This window comes from Zootoca vivipara, chromosome 8, assembly GCF_965207765.1.
Source record: "Zootoca vivipara chromosome 8, rZooViv2.hap1.1, whole genome shotgun sequence".
Taxonomy (NCBI): Eukaryota; Metazoa; Chordata; class Lepidosauria; order Squamata; family Lacertidae; genus Zootoca; species Zootoca vivipara.
In genome coordinates, this window is record NC_142591.1 from 18486342 (window position 1) to 18509536 (window position 23195).

At 45.7% G+C, this 23195-nt stretch overlaps 1 protein-coding gene across 1 annotated transcript in view; it reads right to left on the reverse strand.

Annotated features, from left to right (window-relative positions):
* Positions 1 to 23195, reverse strand: part of CDH9 (cadherin 9) — a 139329-nt gene that overhangs the window by 80011 nt on the left and 36123 nt on the right. Inside the window, exon 2 of the mRNA XM_035125105.3 lies at positions 2402 to 2729. Coding sequence (XP_034980996.3) covers positions 2402 to 2629 — 228 coding nt within the window. The 5' untranslated portion in view covers positions 2630 to 2729. The remainder of the gene's footprint in view (positions 1 to 2401; positions 2730 to 23195) is intronic.

Here is a 23195-nt window from a genome sequence, read left to right on the forward strand (position 1 = left end):
AAGAGGGCACATTTGCCAACTTCTACTTTTGACTATAGATCGCTATGACGAATCTACCTATGAAAAAGAGGGTGTTTCCTGGAAAACAAGGACATATGGCAACCCTTCTCCTCCTTAGCCTCAATATTACCCTTGTAGGGAGGAGGATAGGGACAAATGTAGAAGTAGTTGGCTCTGCCCTTCATTGATTCTGTCTCTCCCTACCATTCCCAATGAGCAGCAGATGCCACTGGTAGAGGCTACTACTTGGAGTGAAGGCAAGATCCTATTTCCCTGCCCCACCCACCAGATATGTGTACAGTCATACCTCGGTTTAAGTATGCTTCAGTTTGAGTATTTTCAGGTTGAGTACTCTGCGGACCTGTCTGGAACGGATTAATCCACTTTCCATTACTTTCAATGGGAAAGTTTGCTTCAGGTTAAGTACGCTTCAGTTTAAGTTCTCCATGGACCATCTGGAATGGATTAATCCACTTTCCATTACTTTCAATGTGAAAGTTCGCTTCAGGTTAAAGGATAAATGGACATAAATCTGACATCAGGAGCCACAAGACAGAGAAACCAGTAGGAGAACACTTCAATCTCCCAGGACATTCTATACAAGATCTCAAAGCAGCTGTTTTATTACAGAAAAATTTCAGAAACAGACTGGAAAGAGAAATTATTGGAAATCATTACCAAGCTTAAAACCACGGAGCCACCTGGGATGAATAAAGACATAGGATTCTTATCTCATTATGCATGATCAAGCTTTCTTTAGCCTCAGCCCTTGTTTTTTTCCCCGCAGGACCTATTGCAGTAATCAGCAGTCGTTAACAGCCATCAACAGGTTTACCACTCTTACAGCCCATCACCCATTCCCATCACCACCCCCCACCCTCTGAATATATATAAGGGTCTCGTTGCTTCTGTTTCAAGTGTATCTGATGAAGTGTGCATGCACACGAAAGCTCATACCAAAATAAAAACTTAGTTGGTCTTTAAGGTGCTACTGAAGGAATTTTTTTTATTTTGCTTCGACTCAGACCAACACAGCTACCTACCTGTAACTGGAACCAATTGTGTTTGTAAACTGAGGTTCCACTGTATCACATCCCTGAGGCTACTAGATGTCCACAAATGTAAATTCCACTTCATATAGGACCAAACACATGCCCTCCAACATTTCTCCAATGAAAATAGGGATATTCTATTCTCTAAAAATAACAATGATTTTATTATTTATACCCCACCCATCTGACTGGGTTGCCCCAGCCACTCTAGGTGGCTTCCAACATATATAAAATCATAATAAAACATTAAACATAAAAACCTCCCTATACAGGGCTGCCTTCAGATGTCTTCTAAAGGTTGGATAATTACTTATCTCCTTGGCTCAGGTCCTGATGAAAATAGGGACATACCCTCCAACATTTCCCCAATGAAAATAGGGATGCCCCTAAGGAAAAGCAGGACATTCCAGGATCAAACAAAAAACTGGGATAAGCTTCTGTAAATCTGGGACTGTGCCTGGAAAATAGGGGCACTTTCAGGGTCTGCAAACACAGCAATTGCTTCTCAGGGTAAATGTTGGATGTTGATTGTTTGGTTTGGGCCTGAATGGGATTTTATGCAGTTAGGCTCTTTGCAAACATTGCACCAACATGTGGGCTTTGCTAAATTACAAGGGGGGACAGGGATTTCTTATGAGCACTATAAGAAGATTCATTCCAACCCCCCCACCCTATGCTACATGTAGCACCATCTCAGCACCAAATCATATGAGCCATCCTCCTGACGGAGAAGGATTCATATCTTGGCATTATTTTATATCTTGTTACATTGTTTATCATCTTGTTCGTAATTTTGTTCAAATTATACTGTTGTTAATTACTATTTGTCACTTATCTCACAGATACTCAATTATCATTCCATACACAATTACATTTTCTACCTATCCTTTTTCTTTTCTCAAAACATGATTAAGCTTTTCCTCTTTTTTTGTAAAACGATCTCTCTCTCCTTTTTTGCATGGAGAAGCATTTATGCTATACTGTGCTTCAATTAAGCACCCGCTTGCTCAGAATCTAATTGGTGTGACTGTTCTTTATAATCATGGGAAAGTTATGTGACTGTTATAGTCCTCTCCTAAAAAAAATGTGGTGTGGTAGCAGATGAGCATCCCCACCCCCTTGTGGGGAATTCAAGTTATCTGTCTTCTTCCAAAAATCAGGCCCATTCCATAAACAGAGGTGTAAATTCCTTTTCTCCCTCCAGTAGAAAGCTACATTCAATCTGCCTTGCTTCAATGCTGCTGCTGAGGAACAAAAAAATCTATTACATTTATTCTAGAATTCTGTCATCTCATCAAATCGTTGGGTTTTTTTTGTTGTTTTTGTTTTTTAAAAATCGCAGTGCTTACCTTGCCCACATACTGAGTATCTGGTCCTGTGTATTCTTCCAGTAAAAAAAACTGATTCCACATCCATCCCCGCTTGGTTCGATGAAGTGCTTTTCCGTGGTCCTTCGACAAGCCCATTATCCGTTCACTTTGAAAATACATGTTAGTCCTTTTCGGCGATGGTGAAGTGTGGACTTCGTGAATCATACAAGTCCAGATTAGAAATGACAAGCAGTAGCTAGTTCTCATCGTTTGCGCCTTCTGCAAAGAGTCCGCTAGGCTCAATACGTCTCTTGCTTTAGCCAGAAAAATCCCAAGCAAATAATGTTGTATTCCTTTTTCAAACGATCTGTGAAATAGATAAAAGTTTGGGTGAATTTAAGCACAACTTTTAAAAGAAATAGTCCAAATGTACAACCTAAGTTGTTTTCAGACTTGTCTGTCTTCGGGGAACCATTCCTAAATTGATTTATGGGCCAAAGTGCATCTGCCCCAGAAATGTAATGAGCTGCTGAGGATTCTGATTCATCTTCAAGGCTGCAACTTCTTATACAAAATGTTGGCCAGGTTTGCTAGGCCTCACCATTGAACAAAGTGAATTAAAATGCAACATTTCCCTGCAGCTCAGTTTGCAGGGCAAGTTTGTTCTTTCTGGACCAGTTAATGATTCTCTCACACAGAAGCTCCTGATAAGTTTCCATCAAATCCCTGTGTTTCACAGATCAGTGCTTGGAAAAAAACTGTCTTACAAATATAGTCCAAGCAAAATCAAGATGGCTTTGCATGACAAATCATCCAACTCTTTGTAATACAGTTGCTGAGGGCATGGGTAGCTAACCTACAGATTATGCTGGACGGCAACAGCCATCACCCTTGACCAGGCATCCCCAAACTTCAGCCCTCCAGATGTTTTGGACTACAATTCCCATCATCCCTGACCACTGGTCCTGTTAGCAAGGGATCATGGGAGTTGTAGGCCAAAACATCTGGAGGGCCACAGTTTGGGGATGCCTGCCCTTGACTATTGGCCAAGCTGGCATGTTTTGATGGATGTTGTAGACCAACATCGTTTAGAGGCCCACAGGTTAGCCATACCTATCATGGATGGCAAGTGTGTAAGGGGATTTTTTTAAAAAAAGATGTGTTCCCCCACCCCATTTTCCATTGGGACTGTAGTAGTAGGAAAATTTAACCCTTCTCATCAGGATCACAGGTGGGGAGGGAAGGATAGAGTTTTTCCACCATTGTTAACTAGGTTCCTCATGGAAATTCAAAGCTGATCTTTAAAGCCCTAAACATCCTAGGCCCAGTATATCTAAAAGAGCATTTCCACCCCCACCATTCAGTCCAGACACTGAGGTCCACTTCCAAGGGCCTTCTGGCAGTTCCCTCACTGCAAGAAGTGAAGTTACAGGGAACCAGGCAGAGGGCCTTCTCAGCTGTAGCACCCTCTCTGTGGAACATCTCCTATCAGATGTCAAGGAGATAAAGAACTACACAATTTTTAGAGGGCATCTGAAGGCAGCCCTGTGTTGGAAAGTTTTTAACATTTGATGTTTTATTATGTTTTTATATTTTTCTGGAAGCTGCTTTTTGTTTTAATTACCTGATGTTGCCGATGTGTGCATTTTCCTACTCATATTGAAATACTGCCCCTCAATGAGGCCAAACTTAGATTCACAAAATGTTTAGGGGTAGGCTACCCCTGCATCCCCCCAGGAAAAAAGCACTGCCTACATGTATCAAAACTGTAACACAGAGAGAAGCTGTGTCTGATAACACAGAGAGAAGCTGTGTTTGATTACTGTAGCGTAAGCATATGGTTAATTATTTTGAGAAGTATATTCTTCTGATAATTAACATGCACAGAGATATTTTATAATAATGCTACCTCAATGGACTGTTTCCCAACTTAAGCACAGTCTTCTCTCACAAATTTGGACATCAATGGTGGATCTTCAGTTGTTTTTGGACTACAATTCCCATCATCCCTGACCATTGGTTCTGCTAGCTAGGGATGATGGGAGTTGTGGTCCAAAAACAGCCGGAGACCCAAATTTAGGAAACCCTAGCTGTAAGAGAGAGGGCTTGCAGAGAGCAGCCCACTCTGCTTACTTCCATCAGATGGGAGAGCAGCAGCAAGTCTGGGAGTTTAAATCAGGAACAGGAAGGGTTAAGACGGGTCCAGGGCTCTGCAGAGTCCTGGTGGCTCAGCTCCAGGCTGGTAGCAGGGAAGCAGGGGAGGAGCTAGCTTCAGCAGGGGCTGGAAAGGAGGTAGACCGGCACCTCAGGAGCCTGGTTTGGGACCACGGAGGACCCATAGAGCAAGGAGGAGGGGCGTTTGGATGCCCAGGCTTAAAAGGGGGGTCAGAGCCCACGAGACGCCATTGTGGGCTTCTGCCCCATGCAGAGCAGACATGATTTGAGACATCTCACCACTGTATATAGCATGCACAATAAAACTATGAAAATCCAGAGGATGTGTGGAGTGCTTACTCGGGAGTAGCCAACACCCCATCTGTGACAGCAAGCCCACAATCTTTTGATGGCTACCCCGAGGGAAGAGGGCTGCAAATGTAGCAGCCGGCATGAAGTTGGCAGCATCTAAAGCAGAAGAGAGAGATGCCAAGGGAGGATTGGCATGAGTTGCCAGCACCCTGCAACTATGGAACGGCTCAAGCACCAGGTAGGCACCCGGGCACAGGGGAAGCCAAGCTTAGTGAACCGAGCAGCTCTGAACACAGCCAAGCCGGGGGAGCGGAGGCTGGACAAGCAGAGAGGACACTCGGGACGGGCCAGCACTTTGTAGGGCGACCCTCAGCACAAGCTGGCTCTAAGACTGAGAGGCATGGTGGCGTGGAAGGGCAGGAGGCTGAGAGGCGAGTCCGGGCAGAGGGGACAGACGGAGGGGAAAGGCAGCGGCCACAAATTCCCATACAGTCCCGGGGAGGCAGCTGCAGCCAAGCACAGCCCCCTCCAGCCAGATGTGATGCAGAGGGACAAAGCCCGCGCGCGGGTACTTTCAAACGCTGACGTGGGAAAACAGAGGGAAGAGAAAGGCGGGAGATGCCTTTACAATGCACCCAGCCACTGGGTGGAACACTGCCCCCAGAGGAAGGAATGGCGAGAGCAGGCAGGCACAGACACAAGCCTGGATGCCAGATCAGGAGGGGAGGGGCCAGGCAGAGCACCAACAACTGAGCCCTCCTGTAACACCCCACAGCACGACAAAGAGATGGAAGTAAGTCTGCAGCTGCCAAGAGGCCAGACCCAGGAGACAGTCGGGCTTCTCTGCAGGGGCAGCAGCAATGATTTCCTATCGGTGGACTTTGCTAGGCAGAATCAGATTCCCCTTTTCCCAAGGAAGCTTCCCATGAGCGTCTCGGCCATAGACGGCAGGGAATTGCAGGAGGGTGAGGTCACGCAACAGACCCCCTCTCGGAAGATGACAGTGAACAAGCACGCAGAAGTGCTAGCTTTGGACTTAATGGACAATGACCCTGTGGGCAGCCAGCGCCGGGGAGATCTCACCTTTGGAGATGCAGACGGCAAGGAGCACTGCAGGAAAGAAGGAGAATCCTCAGGATCGCACCACACCAGCTCCCCAGGCGGATGGAACGACGCAGAGGCGGGGATGCAGGAAGAGAAACTGAGCCAACTCACCAAAGAGGACACTTTTACCCAGAACATACGGAGGGACTTGAGGGAGGGAGAGGGGGCAGGGGAAGGGCTTGCAGAGAAAGAGGGGTTACTCTTTAGCAATGATGCCCGGTATATGCCCCAGGACTCCCTCAGAGGGAAGATTCTCAAGCAATATCATGACAACCCCACGGAGGGGCATGCAGTACATGTCTTCACGAGGCTCACACCCAGTAAGGCCAGTCTTGGGCGAAACCCCAGAGCCTTCCCAGAGCAGGGGGAGGGGGAGATTGGGGGACCACCTATTGAGGCATGGGGTGAGAGGAGGGAGACAGTACACCAACAACTGGATGGAGACGTGGCAAGGGGCAATGAGGCTTACAAGGAGGGGGCAGACCATCACAGGGGACTGGAGAAGGTCTTCCACGGAGGGGACAGGGTTTGGCTGTGGTCAGAAGGCCTTCCCATGGGGGGAAGGGGGAAGAAGCTGGCACCCAGAAGGCTGGGGCCCTTCAAGGTTCTGACACAGATCAACTCTGTCACCTTCAGGGGGGAAGTACCTACAGCGAGAAAGGTCCATCCCGTGGGTCACAGGTCTTTGCTCTCACACTTTAGGGAAAGCCCAAGGTTCAGAGGACGTGACACACATCCAACACAAGACGCTGTCAGGAGGGAGGGGGAGGAAATCACACAAAAGACACTAGACAGAAGGGTGGAGGGAGAAGGCAGCCAAGAGGTTCCAGAAAGAAAGGAAGAGGAGGAGGTCTACAGTGCCACAGCGAGCCCGGGCTCCCGGTGGGGGGAGGGGGGGTTGAAATGTCTGATGGCCAGGCAGGGCACTCCTGCTTCCCAAAACGCGGAGGCAACCACGCACACCATGCAAGGGGAGGACCGCACACTGGAACTGCACGCTCCTTTCTCCCACAGACCCAAACCACCACACGTCAGTAGCACAGGGAACACAGAGGGGGAGGGCGATCCCAGGTGGGGAGCAGGGGAGACGCAGACCCAAGGAGCCCTCCGGGAATCGGAAGCAATTTTCCAGAGGGAGGAGGAGGATGACAACGAAAGGAACTACACGGACCAGCCACCCAGCACCGACTGGGAACAGGATTTTACACACACTACAGAGGAGGAAGACCTGTCAGGCTTCCAGCCCTCTTTACAGACATCAGACCAGGCAAACCAGGCCTCAGAAAAGGGGGGGGAGCCTGGAGGGGGGGGTAGATGTAAGAGAGAGGGCTTGCAGAGAGCAGCCCACTCTGCTTACTTCCATCAGATGGGAGAGCAGCAGCAAGTCTGGGAGTTTAAATCAGGAACAGGAAGGGTTAAGACGGGTCCAGGGCTCTGCAGAGTCCTGGTGGCTCAGCTCCAGGCTGGTAGCAGGGAAGCAGGGGAGGAGCTAGCTTCAGCAGGGGCTGGAAAGGAGGTAGACCGGCACCTCAGGAGCCTGGTTTGGGACCACGGAGGACCCATAGAGCAAGGAGGAGGGGCGTTTGGATGCCCAGGCTTAAAAGGGGGGTCAGAGCCCACGAGACGCCATTGTGGGCTTCTGCCCCATGCAGAGCAGACATGATTTGAGACATCTCACCACTGTATATAGCATGCACAATAAAACTATGAAAATCCAGAGGATGTGTGGAGTGCTTACTCGGGAGTAGCCAACACCCCATCTGTGACACTAGCAATCATAGATATTAGAGGCTTTATACTAAATAACCCGTAGCTGTTGTGTTTCCTGCTTCAGAGAATTGCTATTTCAACCGGGGAGCCCTTGTGTTGTTAGCTTAAACCTGTAAATCCTCTTGTTATTAAAAGAAGATTGTGTAGTCTAATGGTTCATGTTCTCGATGAATCCACAATCTCATGGGGACTATTTAAAAATAAATATGCATATTGATTCTTGCACATAAGAAGCTACACTGTAAATGATGTTACTACTAGCATTCTTGTTTAGAAATCAAAATACAATGTGCTATGGAGAGGTAAACAACACTTATAATAAGGTTCTCTGCATGTTGAATTTTTTGGTTTGTTGAAAGTGTCGAAATATGTGCATCCTGTTATGTTTTGTCTAAAAGAATGCAGGTTGGGACAATAGCAAACAAGAATGTGGATGTATACACAGAGTTAAAGAGAAAGACCACAAAGTCTTTAATTAGAGATCAGTGAAGAGTATTAATTTAGTCATGTTTGCATACTTTACAGTATTATACAATCCACACAGCGTAACATATGCTGATTGTGTTTGCTTATCCGGTTTGAACTGTTAGGCAGTTATTTTTCCTGGAAGTGGGTGTTATCTCCTGACAGCTAGAAAAGTCTTCTGTGCAGGGCTAAATCAAAATGGCTTAGATTTTTTTTTTTTTTGGGGGGGGGGAGATCCCTCCTTTGATGGTTGCTAGATATCCATCTCCAACATTTTGACCATGTGTGTCTCAAACTCCTCCCTAAAGAATCTGTACAACAGGCAAAGATTATATTGGATAGCAGTGCATCTGATTGCAGGTGTAAATTCATGTGCTTTTGTCTGACATGAGCAATGACAGCAGATGAAAACACATTGTGTGGGATGAGGGTTTGGTAAAGATGGAGGAAGAGACTTAAAGGTTGCAATGAATAATTCTTGGGGATGGATTGATGCAGAGTAAGCCAGACCTCTGATCTGCCATGCTGGAAGGGGTTTGCCTGGGGTGACAGCTCTTCTGGCCTCTATCATCTAGGCAGCTCCGTTGTCAACAAAGGAACACCTCAATACACCTCTGCAAATGGTGCCAACAGAAACTTCCAAAGTGGGTTGTTTGGAAGCCAGCACATGATTGCAATGAGTCCGATCCAAGTCTTTTTGGTTGTGCCACCCTGGTGTAAATAGGTTGGGAACTGGCTGTTGGAAAACGCCCTGGGGGTGCCTGCAAGCCCCCGGAGCTCTGAGCTTCCTCCTGTATGCGCAGCTCTGGAAAAGGCATCTCCCTTCTCTTCCAGTGCACTTCTAGCGACATACCGGTACATCATAATGATATATGCACACTAAGCTTCTGGCAGAACACAGCAAGAAGCATGAGATATTGTAGAACTAATCTACTATTTATTTACACACTATGTACAGACTAAAACGGGACCCAGGTGGCGCTGTGGGTTAAACCACAGAGTCTAGGGCTTGCTGATCAGAAGGTCGGCAGTTCGAATCCCTGCAACGGGGTGAGCTCCCGTTGCTCGGTCCCAGCTCCTGCCCACCTAGCAGTTGGAAAGCACATCAAAGTGCAAGTAGATAAATAGGGACCGCTCCGGTGGGAAGGTAAACGACGTTTCCGTGTGTTGCTCTGGTTTGCCAGAAGCAGCATTGTCATGCTGGCCACATGACCCAGAAGCTGTCTGCAGACAAACGCCAGCTCCCTTGGCCTATAGAGCGAGATGAGCGCCGCAACCCCAGAGTCGGACACGACTAGACCTGATGGTCAGGGGCCCCCTTTACCTTTACCTTTACAGACTAAAACATAATGGCGTCCATTCTTTCCAGCTCCGAGAGAACAACAAGCGCAAGTACATTACAAAGTACATACAGTGGAAGAGATAAGACTGTCTTCCATTTCCCACACTCTTCTCAGACAGGCATGTGATTTACACCAATCACAAATGCAGCATCGGGGGCGTGAAATTGCTAACACTGGCACAGTGAAGAGGCATTCTAATCTCAATTCCCACACAGTGGCGGAGGAAGAGGAGTGCGGGGGGAGCACACCGCCCCTGTCAGCATGATTCCGGTGGGGTGCCATCGCAGGTGTGCCCCACGCCCCTGCGGGCAGCGCGCCATGCCCCCGGGGTGCGCACCACCCCTGCCCCCACCTGTTCTCCACCCCCAGTGCCGGAGCATGAAGCTCCGCCACTGTTCCCACATTCCACCCTATGTGTGCAAGCATCAAGGCTGTAAAAACAGTGTTGCCTACAGCACTCCATGCTATTGAATCCAATAAATCTCTCCCTTCCCCATGGTTAGGATTGCACTGCTAGTCTCAACCCATCTCCTGACCTTTTTCTTTATTTACTTGTTGGGAGCACAGTTCACTCAGGGAACTTTCATTTCAGAAGCAAATGATACTAAGTCCTTTGTTTTGTTCGTCTCCATAGATGACTGTGACCATTCTATGTCATTGTTAGTGGTAATGGTCAAGGAGCCAGTTGGTGCTTGCTGGTGTCTTGAGAGTATGAAGCTGCCAGTAAGGTGAAGGCGGTTCATGCTACAGCTTTATTTTAATTTATTTTTTAAAAGGAAGTGCAATGTATGTCAACCGGTGTCTCTACATAACGGCAGTATTTGAGAGATGTTAGTTTCTTTTTCGTGGCCCAAAGAACATATATGACACACAAAGATCTATGGCTATAAAATAGCAATTTCAAACGGCAACTTATTTTACTAAATAAAAAGCTATAAACAAAGAACTCAAATTAGCAGGAGAAGAGTTTGAAGAGTTTGTATTTATATCCCGCTTTACACTACCCGAAGGAGACTCAAAGCGGCTAACATTCTCCTTTCTCTTCCTCCCTCACAACAAACACTCTGTGAAGTGAGTGGGGCTCAGAGATTTCAAAGAAGTGTGACTAGCCCAAGGTCACCCAGCAGCTGCATGTGGAGGAGCAGAGATGCAAACCCGGTTCACCAGATTATGAGTCTACCACTCTTAACCACTACACCACACTGGCTCTCTGGCACTACACCATATTGGAGAATTTCTCCCACTGTCGTTCCTGATCAAAGTACTACCCAACCTTGAAAAAACTGTTTTACTTAAAAGAAGACCACAGAATGAGTGAGCTCAAGAAGAGTAAAGAAAACTTCTATCCTATTGCTTCCAGCTATTAGGAAAAAAACAAACAGCCACCCATATTCAGCCCCATAAAGCTCTCTGCAATCCCATTCAGATTCTTCCTCCTGACTATAGTTTCCATACTTTATTTAGGTAAGGAACCCTGCAGACCCTTCAATGGATGCAATTTAAGAATGCTTAGATGAGGCTAAAGTCAGAGAGATGAAGGGCTCACCTACGCTTCTCCCTGTCCCGCAATGTCTTCCATTTGGTCTGTGACTTCTAGGCTCAACTTCAATAGGTTCCTCTGTCGTCCAGCAGGTTCTAATAGGTTTTGTGCCACTGCTTTCCCTAGGAAAACCCTCTGTTTACCACTGAATAGGAGCAAATGTCAATCTGTAATACCTGATTGCAATACCAACTCACAATAGATATCATGCCACCGATTCCAAGTTGCTGGTCGGCAACAGTAGCATAGGCTGCCACCTGCATGCCTTGCCAGTGGATTTCTCGGAGGCACCATCTGAATGGTCAGTGTAGGATGCAGGATGCTGAACTGGGTAGTCTTGATCTCATCCAATAGGGCTCATAATATGATCATGCAGAGAAATTCTGCAGTGGTAAGCAGGGCCGGTGCTAGGTTTTTTTTTTTTTTTTTTTTGCGCCCTAGGCGAGAAGTTTCGGAGGTGCGCGGGGAGCAGCAGAGAAGCGGCAGCGGCAGAAGGGCGAGCGGGGCCCACCAGCCAGCATGATCAGCAGGGTCTTGCAGGCTGCAGCGGAGCAGAGAACGGGAGGAGGCAGCCCCGCCCCCAGGCTCGCTCTCCCAGCGATCCCCGCGCTCCTCCGGAGCTTCGCGCAGGGAGCGGCAGTCTGGGGCCGCCTCAACTGAGCAGCTGAGAGGCGCGGAGAGGCATCCCCAAGCTCGCACTCCGGGCACGAGGCTCCGGAGGCGCGCGGGGATCGCTGGGAGCGCAAGCCTGGGGGCGGGGCTGCCTCCTCCCGTTCTCTGCTCCGCTGCAGCCTGCAAGACCCTGCTGATCATGCTGGCTGGTGGGCCCCGCTCGCCCTTCTGCCGCTGCTGCTTCTCTGCCGCTCCTCGCGCACCTCCGGAACTTCTCGCCGGGAGCGCGAGCCTGGGGCCGTCTCGCCTGCTTTTCAGCTGTTCAGAGGAGGCGGCCCCAGCCTGCGCTCCTCGCGCGCCTCCTGATATCAGCCTGAGGCAGGCCCAGGCAGCACCGGCGGGCGGCGGCGGGCGGCCTGGTCAGCGCCCCTCCATTTTGGCGCCCTAGGCCATGGCCTAGTTTGCCTTAATGGAAGTGCCGGCCTTGGTGGTACCGGTGGGTTTCAGTAACCGTTTAAGCCTTGCTACTATTTTGTTTTAGAAGCCATTGCACCTGGAGTTAATGCAACAGTGTAATCCTACACACTCCATCCTCACTCCACCACATGTAGATCACCTGCATTATACTAGCAACTTATCCTCAATGCAACTTAACTTGGGCCTAGTGAATCTGAAAAAAGAATAGACTTTTATAGTGGATGTCTTGTGTTTTTCGTCTTTATCTCTGGATCAAATTCCATCCTGCAGGATATAGTCAATCCATCATGCTTGCTTTCTTATCTCTCTATTCCATCCATACGTTTTAGCATTACAACGGCTAATATTTTTTACCTCTTCGCTGTTTATCAATACAGTGGTACCTCGGTTTATGAACACAATTGGTTCCGGAAGTCTGTTCATAAACTGAAGCGTTCATAAACTGAAGCAAACTTTCCCATTGAAAGTAATGGAAAGTGGATTAATCTGTTCCAGATGGTCCGCGGGGTACTTAAACTGAAGCGTTCATAAACTGAAACGAACTTTCCCATCGAAAATAATGGAAAGTGGATTAATCCATTCCAGATGGGTCCGCGGAGTACTTAAACTGAAGCGTTCATAAACTGTAGCATGGGTTTAATTGGTTCCGGAAGTCTGTTCATAAACAGAAGCGTTCATAAACTGAAGCGAACTTTCCCATTGAAAGTAATGGAAAATGAATTAATCCGTTCCAGATGGGTCTGCGGTGTTCATAAACCGAAAATTCATAAACTGAGGTGTTCATAAACCGAGGTTCCACTGTAGTGCGTTCAGTTCATATCAAGCATGAACAGGCATTTTAATGCACACAATTGGACAAAAAGAAAAAAGAAAAATGTTCTGAATGCATCCACTCAAGCAAGCCATTGTAATCGTTGGTTTCTTAAACACTGTAGTTGGACAGGTTACCAGACACTCCAGGTGTCCCTCTTTTCCAGGGACAGTCCTGGATTTACAGAAGCCGTTCCAGTTTCTGATTTGATCCTGGAATGTCCTGCTTTTTCTTAGGATGTTCCTATTTTCATTGGAGGAATGTTGGAGGGTATGGAGTTATGTGACCCCCCCCCCCCTGAGCCAACATACAACCTTTAGAAGACATCTGAAGGCAGCCCTTTAAATAGAAGTTTTTTTTTTAATGTCGATGTTTTATTATGTTTTTATATATGTTGGAAGCTGAGACAACCCAGTCAGTTTGGTGGGGGAATAATAATAATAATAATAATAATAATAATAATAATAATAATAATAATAATAATGGAATAAAGAAATTTAGTATCACTACCATGAGGCCTGAAAAAATTACATTTCACAATGTTGCTGGAGGTGACCCCCATCCATTTCATGGAGAGATGCTCATAATATCAGACAGTTGTGGAAAATAATGCTGTACATCCCTCTGTGCTGTGCTGTTTAGCATTTGGCAGACAGAAGGTTACAGTGTTTGTGAAACACCAAAATGCCTTAAATAATGCTGAGTATCAATATCGGACTTCAGACAAGCTGTTTACGAGTCAGAGGGCTTGTCACATTGGATAAAAGCAGCATTTCTACAAGGGAAATAATCTGCAGGAAGAAGAGGTGATACTCTTGTTGTTTATGAGCCAATTTAGTTTTTTCCCCTCTCTCTCAGCCTCTTTTGGGGGCTTTGAGGAACTGAAAACCTCAACCAAGGATAGGCAGAACTTCTAACATATGCAAAAGTTCAGGCAATGGAAGAGCAACTATCCAGTTTGGGCAACTGAGCCGACCACTGCCAAATACCCCATCAGTCCCTGCCCCCCAAATACCATTACTGCATTATGTGCTTCTGCTTTCTGCTCAAGATTTTGAGACAGGTGGTCTAGAAATGCAAAACAGGTAACTTCAGACAAACAAAACAAAAAAACTACTCAGTTACCGTACATTATAATATCGCCCATTCACTGCTGCCAGTAAAAGGATTGGCTCACATCTGCAAGGCATCTCTATTCAATCTGCTTAAGAGCTTAGTTTTTCTGGGGTTTTTTTTGGTATATATCTTAAATGGCTGTTGCAGCAAAATCAACGGTTTCAAGTGGAACCCTCAAATTAATCTATAAGGGGCCTCAAGAAAATGTTTTGTTTTGTTTGAGAGTCTTTAGGACACCACTGTCCTCTATAAGCTTATCCCCTTTCCTCAGTCCTATGGAGTAGTTTTTATTCTTTTCTTTTTTATTCTTTTATTATTTATTATTATTATTATTATTATTATTATTATTATTATTATTCTTTTAGCGTGGCTTGATGGAAATTGAATTCTTGAAGCTAAGGTTTTTGTCACCACTGAATAAAATAGGTTCCTAGCTATATTGACTACCTCCCCCTTCCCAACCCCTTCTGATTTGCCAGCGGGCTACACTCAGAATCATAGAAGCATGGAATAGTACAGTTGGAACGGGCTCAGAGCACCAGCTAGTCCAACCCACTACAATGCAGCAATCTTAACTAAAGCATCCATGACAGACAGCCATCCAACGTCTGCTTAAAAACTTCCAAGGAAGGGCACTCCACCACCTTCTGAGGGAGTCTGACCACTGCCAACGTCCCCCCCACCGATGTTTAGTTAGAATCTCCCTTCTTATACAGTGGTACCTCAGTTTACAAACACAATTGGTTCCGGAAGTCTGTACTTAACCTGAAGCGTACTTAACCTGAAGCGAACTTTCCCATTGAAAGTAATGGAAAGTGGATTAATCTGTTCCAGACGGTCCATGGAGTACTTAAACTGAAGCGTACTTAACCTGAAGCGAACTTTCCCATTGAAAGTAATGGAAAGTGGATTAATCTGTTCCAGACGGGTCCGTGGAGTACTCAACCTGAAGCGTACTTAACCCGTGGTATGAGTGTAATTGGTTCCGGAAGTCCGTACTTAACCTGAAGCGTACTTGACCTGAAGCGAACTTTCCCATTGGAAGTAATGAAAAGTGGATTAATCCATTCCAGACGGGTCCGTGGAGTACTTAAACTGAAAATACTCAAACCGAGGCATACTTAAACTTAAAACCATTGCTTCAGGTCCTTGCCTATGGAACAAGAGAAAACAAGTTTGCTCCATCTTACATGTGACAGCCCTTAAGATTTTTGGGAACCTAACGCCATCAAATGTTGAGGAAGGGTTGAGGGAGTTGGGTATGTTTAGCCTGGAAAAGAGGTTTATGAGGATAAGACTTGGTTTCCAGACCCTTTATCATCTTGGTCACCCTTATCTTATTTTGCTCATCTTGGTCAGCTTCTTCTTAAATTGTGGTGCCCAGATCTGGACACAGTACTCTAACCAAGGCAGAATAGAGCAGTACTATGACCTCCCTTGATTGGGACACCAGACTGTTGTAGCTTCTGGTCTACTAAGATACCTAGATCTTTCTCACTTGTATTTCTCATCTTATATTTGTGCAGCTGGTCATTCCTGTCTAAGTGACTAACCCACAATGACGAATTCTCTTTCTCTACCTTAGAAGGCAGCAAGTGGGTTATCAGCAGGGAATTTTTTTTTTCAGCCAGAACTCACCAGAGCTCAGTTCTGGCACCTCTCAGGTGGGCCACATTGTCATTATAAGAGAACAAAAAGGTAAAGGTAAAGGACCCCTGGCCATTAAGTCCAGTCACGAACGACTCTGAGGTTGCGGCGCTCATCTCGCTTGAATGGCCGAGGGAGCCAACGTTTGTCTGCATACAGTTTTTCCGGGTCATGTGGCCAGCATGACTAAGCAGCTTCTGGTGCAACAGAACACCAAAACCAGAGCAGCACACAGAAACGTCCTTTACCTTCCCACCGGAGCAGTACCTATTTATCTACTTGCACTTTGACATGCTTTCGAACTGCTAGGTTGGCAGGAGCTGGGACCGAGCAACGGGAGCTCACCCCGTCACGGGGATTCAAACCGCCAGCCTTCTGATCAGCAAGCCTTAGGCTCAGTGGTTTAGATTACAGCGCCACCCACTTCCCTCTATAAGAGAACAAGGGAGGTGTTAATAGTAATTCTGGCACCTCTTTTCCTAGAAAAATTGCACTGGTTATCAGCATACTCATTCACTACCAGTAGCCTTGGATCTGAAGGGATTAGGGACAGGATGGAAAACCACCCCTCCAAGTCTATCACCTGAGTAAAGTTCCAATATTGATATGTGTCATTTAATTGTTTAGCTACTGAATTTGATAGAAACTTAGCAAGCTCTTGGAAAAAAAAAACCCAACACATTATGGCATTGAAGCCTAGTTCCAGAGGTGGTTTTAGAGCATTGTCACCTGTGCAACCACTACACACTGGGAATTGCCCTGCAGGGGACACCAAAACAATGGGGTGCAAGAAGCGAGGGGAGGGACTGGATTTCAGCATCACACAGGGCACCACTGAAATTTGAGAGCCCCAAGTTTACCGCCTCTAGTTCTCACTAAAGAGGTATTGTCTGGGTATCATTCATACCCAGATTGAGGGAGAAAGAAAGAGACTTTTTTAAAAAAAAAAAAACACCAGATGTTTCACTGTCAGATATAACATTGCAAAGCACATGCATTTAACACAACCCACTGGGTGATCTTGAATGTCAACATCCCTCAGTCTGCTTTCCTTCAGAGGAATGCTTATGGCATAACAGGATTTTACAATGTGCAGTGAGCCCGCAAAATGAAATGATAGAAACATCAAAAATAATAAATGGTATTTTTGCAGGGGTTTTTGCTGTCTTCTAATAATGTGTGGGTTGAGTTTTATTTTTTGTCAGCCTCATTAGAAAAGCAAGAGAATAGTTCAGCAAAATATAGGGAAAGAGCTCAGTGGCTTCCTGCAGTGACAAGATGCTGAGCTCTGAAGCATACTGCGGAGTTAAACAACAGGAAGTAGAATGTGGTTCGTTTTCATTGTCAGCTGACTGTGAGGGTCACAAGGGATTGTGCATGCCCTGTTTTAAAGTTGCTAGAGGTTAGCGTGATCTCTGTATCATGCTTGTGTATGGCTCTGCATAATGATAAAACACATTACCATGGTGATTGCTATAGTAACATTGAAATTGGCATAATTGCTGACAAATCCCCACCACTGATCTCAGCAGGGCTTGCTACATCTTGGTGTACCTCCAGAAACTGAAGAGAACCTTTTGCACTCAAATACCTTTGGAAAGATGTAGCACAACAAATATATATGTATGCCTGACCCTAAGCAATTTTACTTGGCTAAAATCTACCCTTCCCTACTCATAAAATAAGCGTTGAACTTATTCATTGTTAAAATAATTAGCCAATTTAAATCATCACTCCAGAATGACTGACACATTAGAGTGATGGCTGAGCTCCCAAAATTAAGAAAATAAAATACCTGTTCAAGCTTCTGGGGAAAAACAACAACAACCTTTCATTATGAGAACCAAATGTTTCACTCAAATTTATTTCCTGCTGAAAAACCCATTGCATGCCGAGGTACCAAGAAGACCCCCGCAATAACTCACACCAAACACCATAATTTTAGTTTAAGGTTTTTGGCATTAAATTTGGCCACAATTTTATTAAAATACAAATCAATTGTGAGTGGTTGCTTAGTCATTGGTTCCCCAGCCATCTGTCCCCTGCCTGGGACAGATCTGACTCCCTCTAGCCTAGTAGGGGAGCCAGTAAGTAAGCACCCCCTGAGAGAGGATAGGGCAGGGGGCACAAGCCCTTCTTGTCCTCTCCCCGGATGCTCCCCGAGGCTCATGCGGGGATAAACAGACAAACATGTGGAGCCCCAGGATTCCTTTAACGGAATACTTCTATATGGCAGCAGCAATCAAATGAGGGTCAGGCCCATCCAATATCCGTACCCCTCAACCAATTTATTTGAACCAATGACTAACCACAACCTTACAAGTTGTGACTAATTGCAGCATAGTAGGCAAAAACCACCTGGTACCAGCCAATCAATCAAGTGGCAAAATTCTTACCAGGCTCCTGAATACAGGCGACCCCATGACAGGCACTGCAAGGTCAGAGCAAAGGGCCTAAACGCAAGCAGAGGGTGGGTGGGAGATTCAATGTGAGCAGCAAAGAGGTGGCACAAACTGCTCCATAGCTTTATATATTGCCTTGGCTGTCAATCAAGCAGTTGCAACAAGCTAAATTCCCCAGCAACAGCCATTCCCACCAATCACAACCCAGAGGTCATCCAGACTAACGCGCCCCCAATAGCCCTGGGTCTTCTTGTTAACCCTTCCGCAACCCATACTCTCCCCTATGGTGAGAACCTGCTTTGTCAGGATGAGACCATAAGAAATAGCAGGAGCAAGTAGCAAATGTATTCCTGGACTGTATCTCTAGAGGCTGCATACTCCCACGGGGGTGGGGAGAGAAAGAGAGAAACTCTTTTTACACAGGGAAAGCATAAAGTCAGGAAGAAATATTCTTCTTAGTTTTCCCCCTTAAATACATTTTTCTACATGTCAGGAGCACCCACCCCACCCCATCTTTGTGGAGGGGAGTGATGAAATATGCAATCTGCCCCCTACCACATGCAACCACAAACATTTCACAACCCAGTCAAAGCTTTACTCTTGCTATTACCCTTGGCAGTGGCCTTCTTATTTTCCTAAAAATTCCATGACCTGGAAGTTTCATCGTTCCATGATTGTGAGTTAAAACCATGTCAAATGAGTCTTGCCAACCCGGGGGACAGCCAGCAACACTTCTTCAGTTAATCTCAGTGACTGAAATGGGATTTAAGGCTTCAGATGGACCCAAATGTACCTTGGACCTAAATTGTTCAGGCTTTTGTAAATTAAAGCAAGGACATTGAACATGGGCAGCCAGTGCATGATGTTGCTGGCCTTGTTCCCTCATCAGCAGTGTAGCTGCCATATTCTGCAGCAGTGGCATAGCGTGGGCTGCTAGTGCCCGGGGACATGCAGAGGGGGCGGGTTGGATGGAGGGAAATGGACAGAGTACACATGAGCATCCAACTGTCTATTGACATCCATGTCACCCAGGAGATTGCAGGCCACATAAATAAGAAAAGAAGAGTCATTCTGTTCTATGGAGAGAGCACTTTCTGGTTTGCATGGAGAATCCGTTTTCAGAGGCCAGCAGCAGAAGCATGTAGCTGTATTGAGGCAACACTGAGTGTTGAAATTTTGTGCTCCCTAACAATTTTGTGCCCCCCCCATGCTAACCCACCAGCATGTCAGGAGCACCCACCCCCTGCACCAGTGGGGGCTTCTGAGCTAAGCCAAAGTGCAGCCCCATATGGAGTGCATTGTAGTAATCCAGCCTCAAGGTCTATCATGGTCAGACTGTCCCTGTCCAGGATTGACTGAAGCTTTTGAACCAGGCAAAGCTTGTCACTCCTAGCCAACGAGAAAACATGGGTTTCTTGTAATAAAGATGACGTACCCCAACTACACAATTGCTTCTTCAAAGAGAACACAACTCCATCCAGAGTAGGTGACTTGTGTATTCCCTGGACATGAGAAACACCCACCCAAAGAGCCCCTGTCTTCCCAGGACTGATTAAGCACAAGTTGGCCCTCCTCCAGTTCCCCTCTGCATTCTTCATCCTCTTTCTCAGGTGACATTAACAGTGCATGTAACCATTACACTCAAACATCACTTCTCTGATTAAAATAGGGAAGTCCTATTCCATTATTGCCGGGATGCGGGTGGCGCTGTAGTCTAAACACAGAGCCTAGGGCTTGCCGATCAGAAGGTCAGTGGTTCGAATCCCCATGACGGGGTGAGCTCCCGTTGTTTGGCCCCAGCTCCTGCCCACCTAGCAGTTCGAAAGCACGTCAAAGTGCAAGTAGATAAATAGGTACTGCTCCGGCGGGAAGGTAAACAGCCTTTCAGTGTGCTGCTCTGGTTCGCCAGAAGCGGCTTAGTCATGCTGGCCACATGACCCGGAAGCTGTCTGCAGACAAACGCCAGCTCCCTCGGCCTATAGAGCAAGATGAGCGCCGCAACCCCAGAGTCGTCTGCGACTGGACCTAACGGTCAGGGGTACCTTTACCTTTACCTTTAAAGTTTACTCACAATTTCAACACTCCTGTGGTAGTAATGGCTTTGCATGTTTTGGATAATTTCCCATTTGCTTTTCCTTTCAGCATCCTTCATTTTGCCAACATGGGAATGGTTACATAAAGGAGAATGGAGAATGATCCTCTTGGTCCTATCCAATAAAGTTAATAGCACATGTGTAAGATTCTGTCGTCTTTTGCACTGATTTCTTAATTTTAAGCACTGCCCTTCCCCATTACAGAATTATCAGGGTGTCATGCAAGGACCAATCATTTAGAACATATTACCTGGTTAATTTAGGGGGGGAAATGGGGGGGAGAGAATGCTAGGTAAAATAAAAATTAGAGTTTTCTGGATGCCTAGATCCTGGTTTGGAGCAAGTACTCTTTTGTGAGAAAGCCCCAGCAGAGATTTAAAATCACAAAGCATGCAGCAAAGTAAAGCATGGAAATATAGGCTGTTAGGCATTTAAAATATCCCCTTCTAAGTTGCTTGCAAAGCTCCCCACTTCCCTTAGCATAGAAAGAGACTGCACATTTGGTAAGATAAAAATATGGTTTGCTTGCAAACTCTTCAAAGCTCAGATTCATGTACTTTTCCATACAGCAGCAGCAAGAAAAGACAGGCAATGTAACTTATGATTCAAAATGGTAAATGCTTTTAAATTATTTGCATAGAAACACAAAGATGGCTTGCTTATGCCACGTGGTCTAAGCTGGGAGAATCCAGCTTAGACCTTTTTACTGGTAGGGTTCACATGGTGGAATGGAAGAACAAAGGCTTGATGAGCCTTTCTACCAAGGTGAGGGGGAGTGACCTAGCTAAGCCAGGCAGAACAGCTTACTCTATGGTATTAACCCCTCCAAGCAATGCTGGTTATATGAGGCTGGATATTCCACATATTCTTCATCACTAGCAAAATGTTGGTAATTAGGCGAATGCGGAATGATATGGAGGGCTTCTATATGGAGGAAGGGGCTATAAATGGGATTCAGAAGCAGTTTGTCTTTCACTTTCTTGTTGCGCTGCAGACAGACATTATTCCCCATTTATGCTGGATCCTTGTCTTCAGGAGCAGACCATCTAACTGCTCTCACAGCAGTGTTCTTCACAGGTGCACTTATTTCATGGCTGTGGGGGGAATGTAATGGAAAATATTCGCTTTTAAGGACAGAAGGGATGGGCTAAGGAAAAGGGATGTTAAATTTGTCACCAGCCCCCAGCAAAGCTAAGGATCAAGACACGAAAAGTTCCATCTCAGTCTCTCCATCTTGATTTCACTAGTGTGATGAAGCGTGCGTGCGCACACACACACATACACACACACACATTCCGAGGCCACTTAGGCTAAGGGGCAGATTATAAGCATCAGAAGATGTGAGGTTGTTACAACAATCTAAAATTCCCCAATGGTATTATCTCCCCACACACCCCAACTCAAGGAAGACAAAAGAAGCAACAAAGATCTATTATCTAGGAGAAGACACAGTGTTTTCCCTCTGGAGGACTTTCTTAGAACTATTCCTACTGCCATGTTGAACAGCAGATGTAGACAGATCCTGGTTTCCCAAAGGATTTGCAGCTGTAATTTAAAACAGTTGGAGAATGCAACCGACTTTGTATTGCAATGTCCTTTGTATGGTGGCCCAAGGGAAAAATGCTTGAGAAATTTTTTTTTTCTAGTTACCAACCTATTCTGACCAAGAAATTATCTGTTTTGTCTTAAAATATGTTTATTCATAGACTGGTTGTTGACATCCCTCTGTCTTAAGAGACAATGGAGTGTGCCTCCAGAGGTGAGGACTAGTACTGCATGCTTTAGGGACAAAGCTACTCCAAGCAGAAGTGAACTAGTGCAAAGTAGGAAGTTTGACGAATGCACTCAGTTTAATTTTACTTTAAATTGGGTATTACGCCATGGTATTACATGTTTCATATAATCATCTTATTGTTTATTCTTTAATGTATTGTACTGTTTACTTCTATCGTCTCCTCTATATATTAGAAATTTTCAGATTGTGCACTAAAGTTACCATGACCAACGGCTAGTACAAGAAAAATGATGATGATGGTGATGAATAGAGAATGTGCAAAAATACCAGCCATCCTGTACATTTACTGGGTAGTGCAGGGAATGTGCACAAATTAACAGCATCAATGGAGGGTTTTGCATTTTGCCAGTCAGGATGCATAGTCCCCATGTAATGTTTAGGAAATATACACAATCTGACAGATGAATAAGGTTATTCTTGCATTGCACGGTCACTATGCATATTGCCTGTCAGGACATTTTGCACATGTGCTGGTCAGTGCATATATCCTACAGCGTTGCTTGGAGATTATTCACACTGACAGGGCAATGTGCAAAATCATGTCTTTTCCCTAAACTTGTGCACACTGTCCATGAGGTCTCTCGAATGTAGACAACAACCAGGTTTTTTTGTACACACACTCTTTTTAACTCATATTAAAGCCAACATATATTATGTGGAGCGTGGCCCGGCCAAATTGTTTAAAGGGAGAGTTAAGCACCTGCCTTTTTAAATTAAATTATTTTGTTTCTCTCCATTTTAAATTGATCTGCTTTCATCTTTTATTATTTTGGCATCATAATAGTTTTAGAATGCACATAGGTTATTTTGTTGTTATAGTTCTCAGTATAAAGGTGATCAGTCTGACAATCTTCAGGGATCTATGCTTTTCCCCTGGATTCCTGAACCACTGATCTGATTTGCCAATTTTATGCTGTTGTTTTTAGCAGATTTACTGGTGGTCTGCAAATGCATTTGAGCATCCATAAAGAATGGAGGAATAAAGCACTTTGATGTGCTTTCGAACTGCTAGGTGGGCAGGAGTTGGGACCGAACAACAGGAACTTACCCCGTCACGGGGATTTGAACCGCCAACCTTCCGATCGGCAAGCAGAGCAAAATATGAAAGTCATTGGGCTGTAACCAGGGTTACCCTTCTGTTCATGGAAGAGTCTATGATTTAGCAGTGGCTTCTATGAAAAGAACAGTTCAA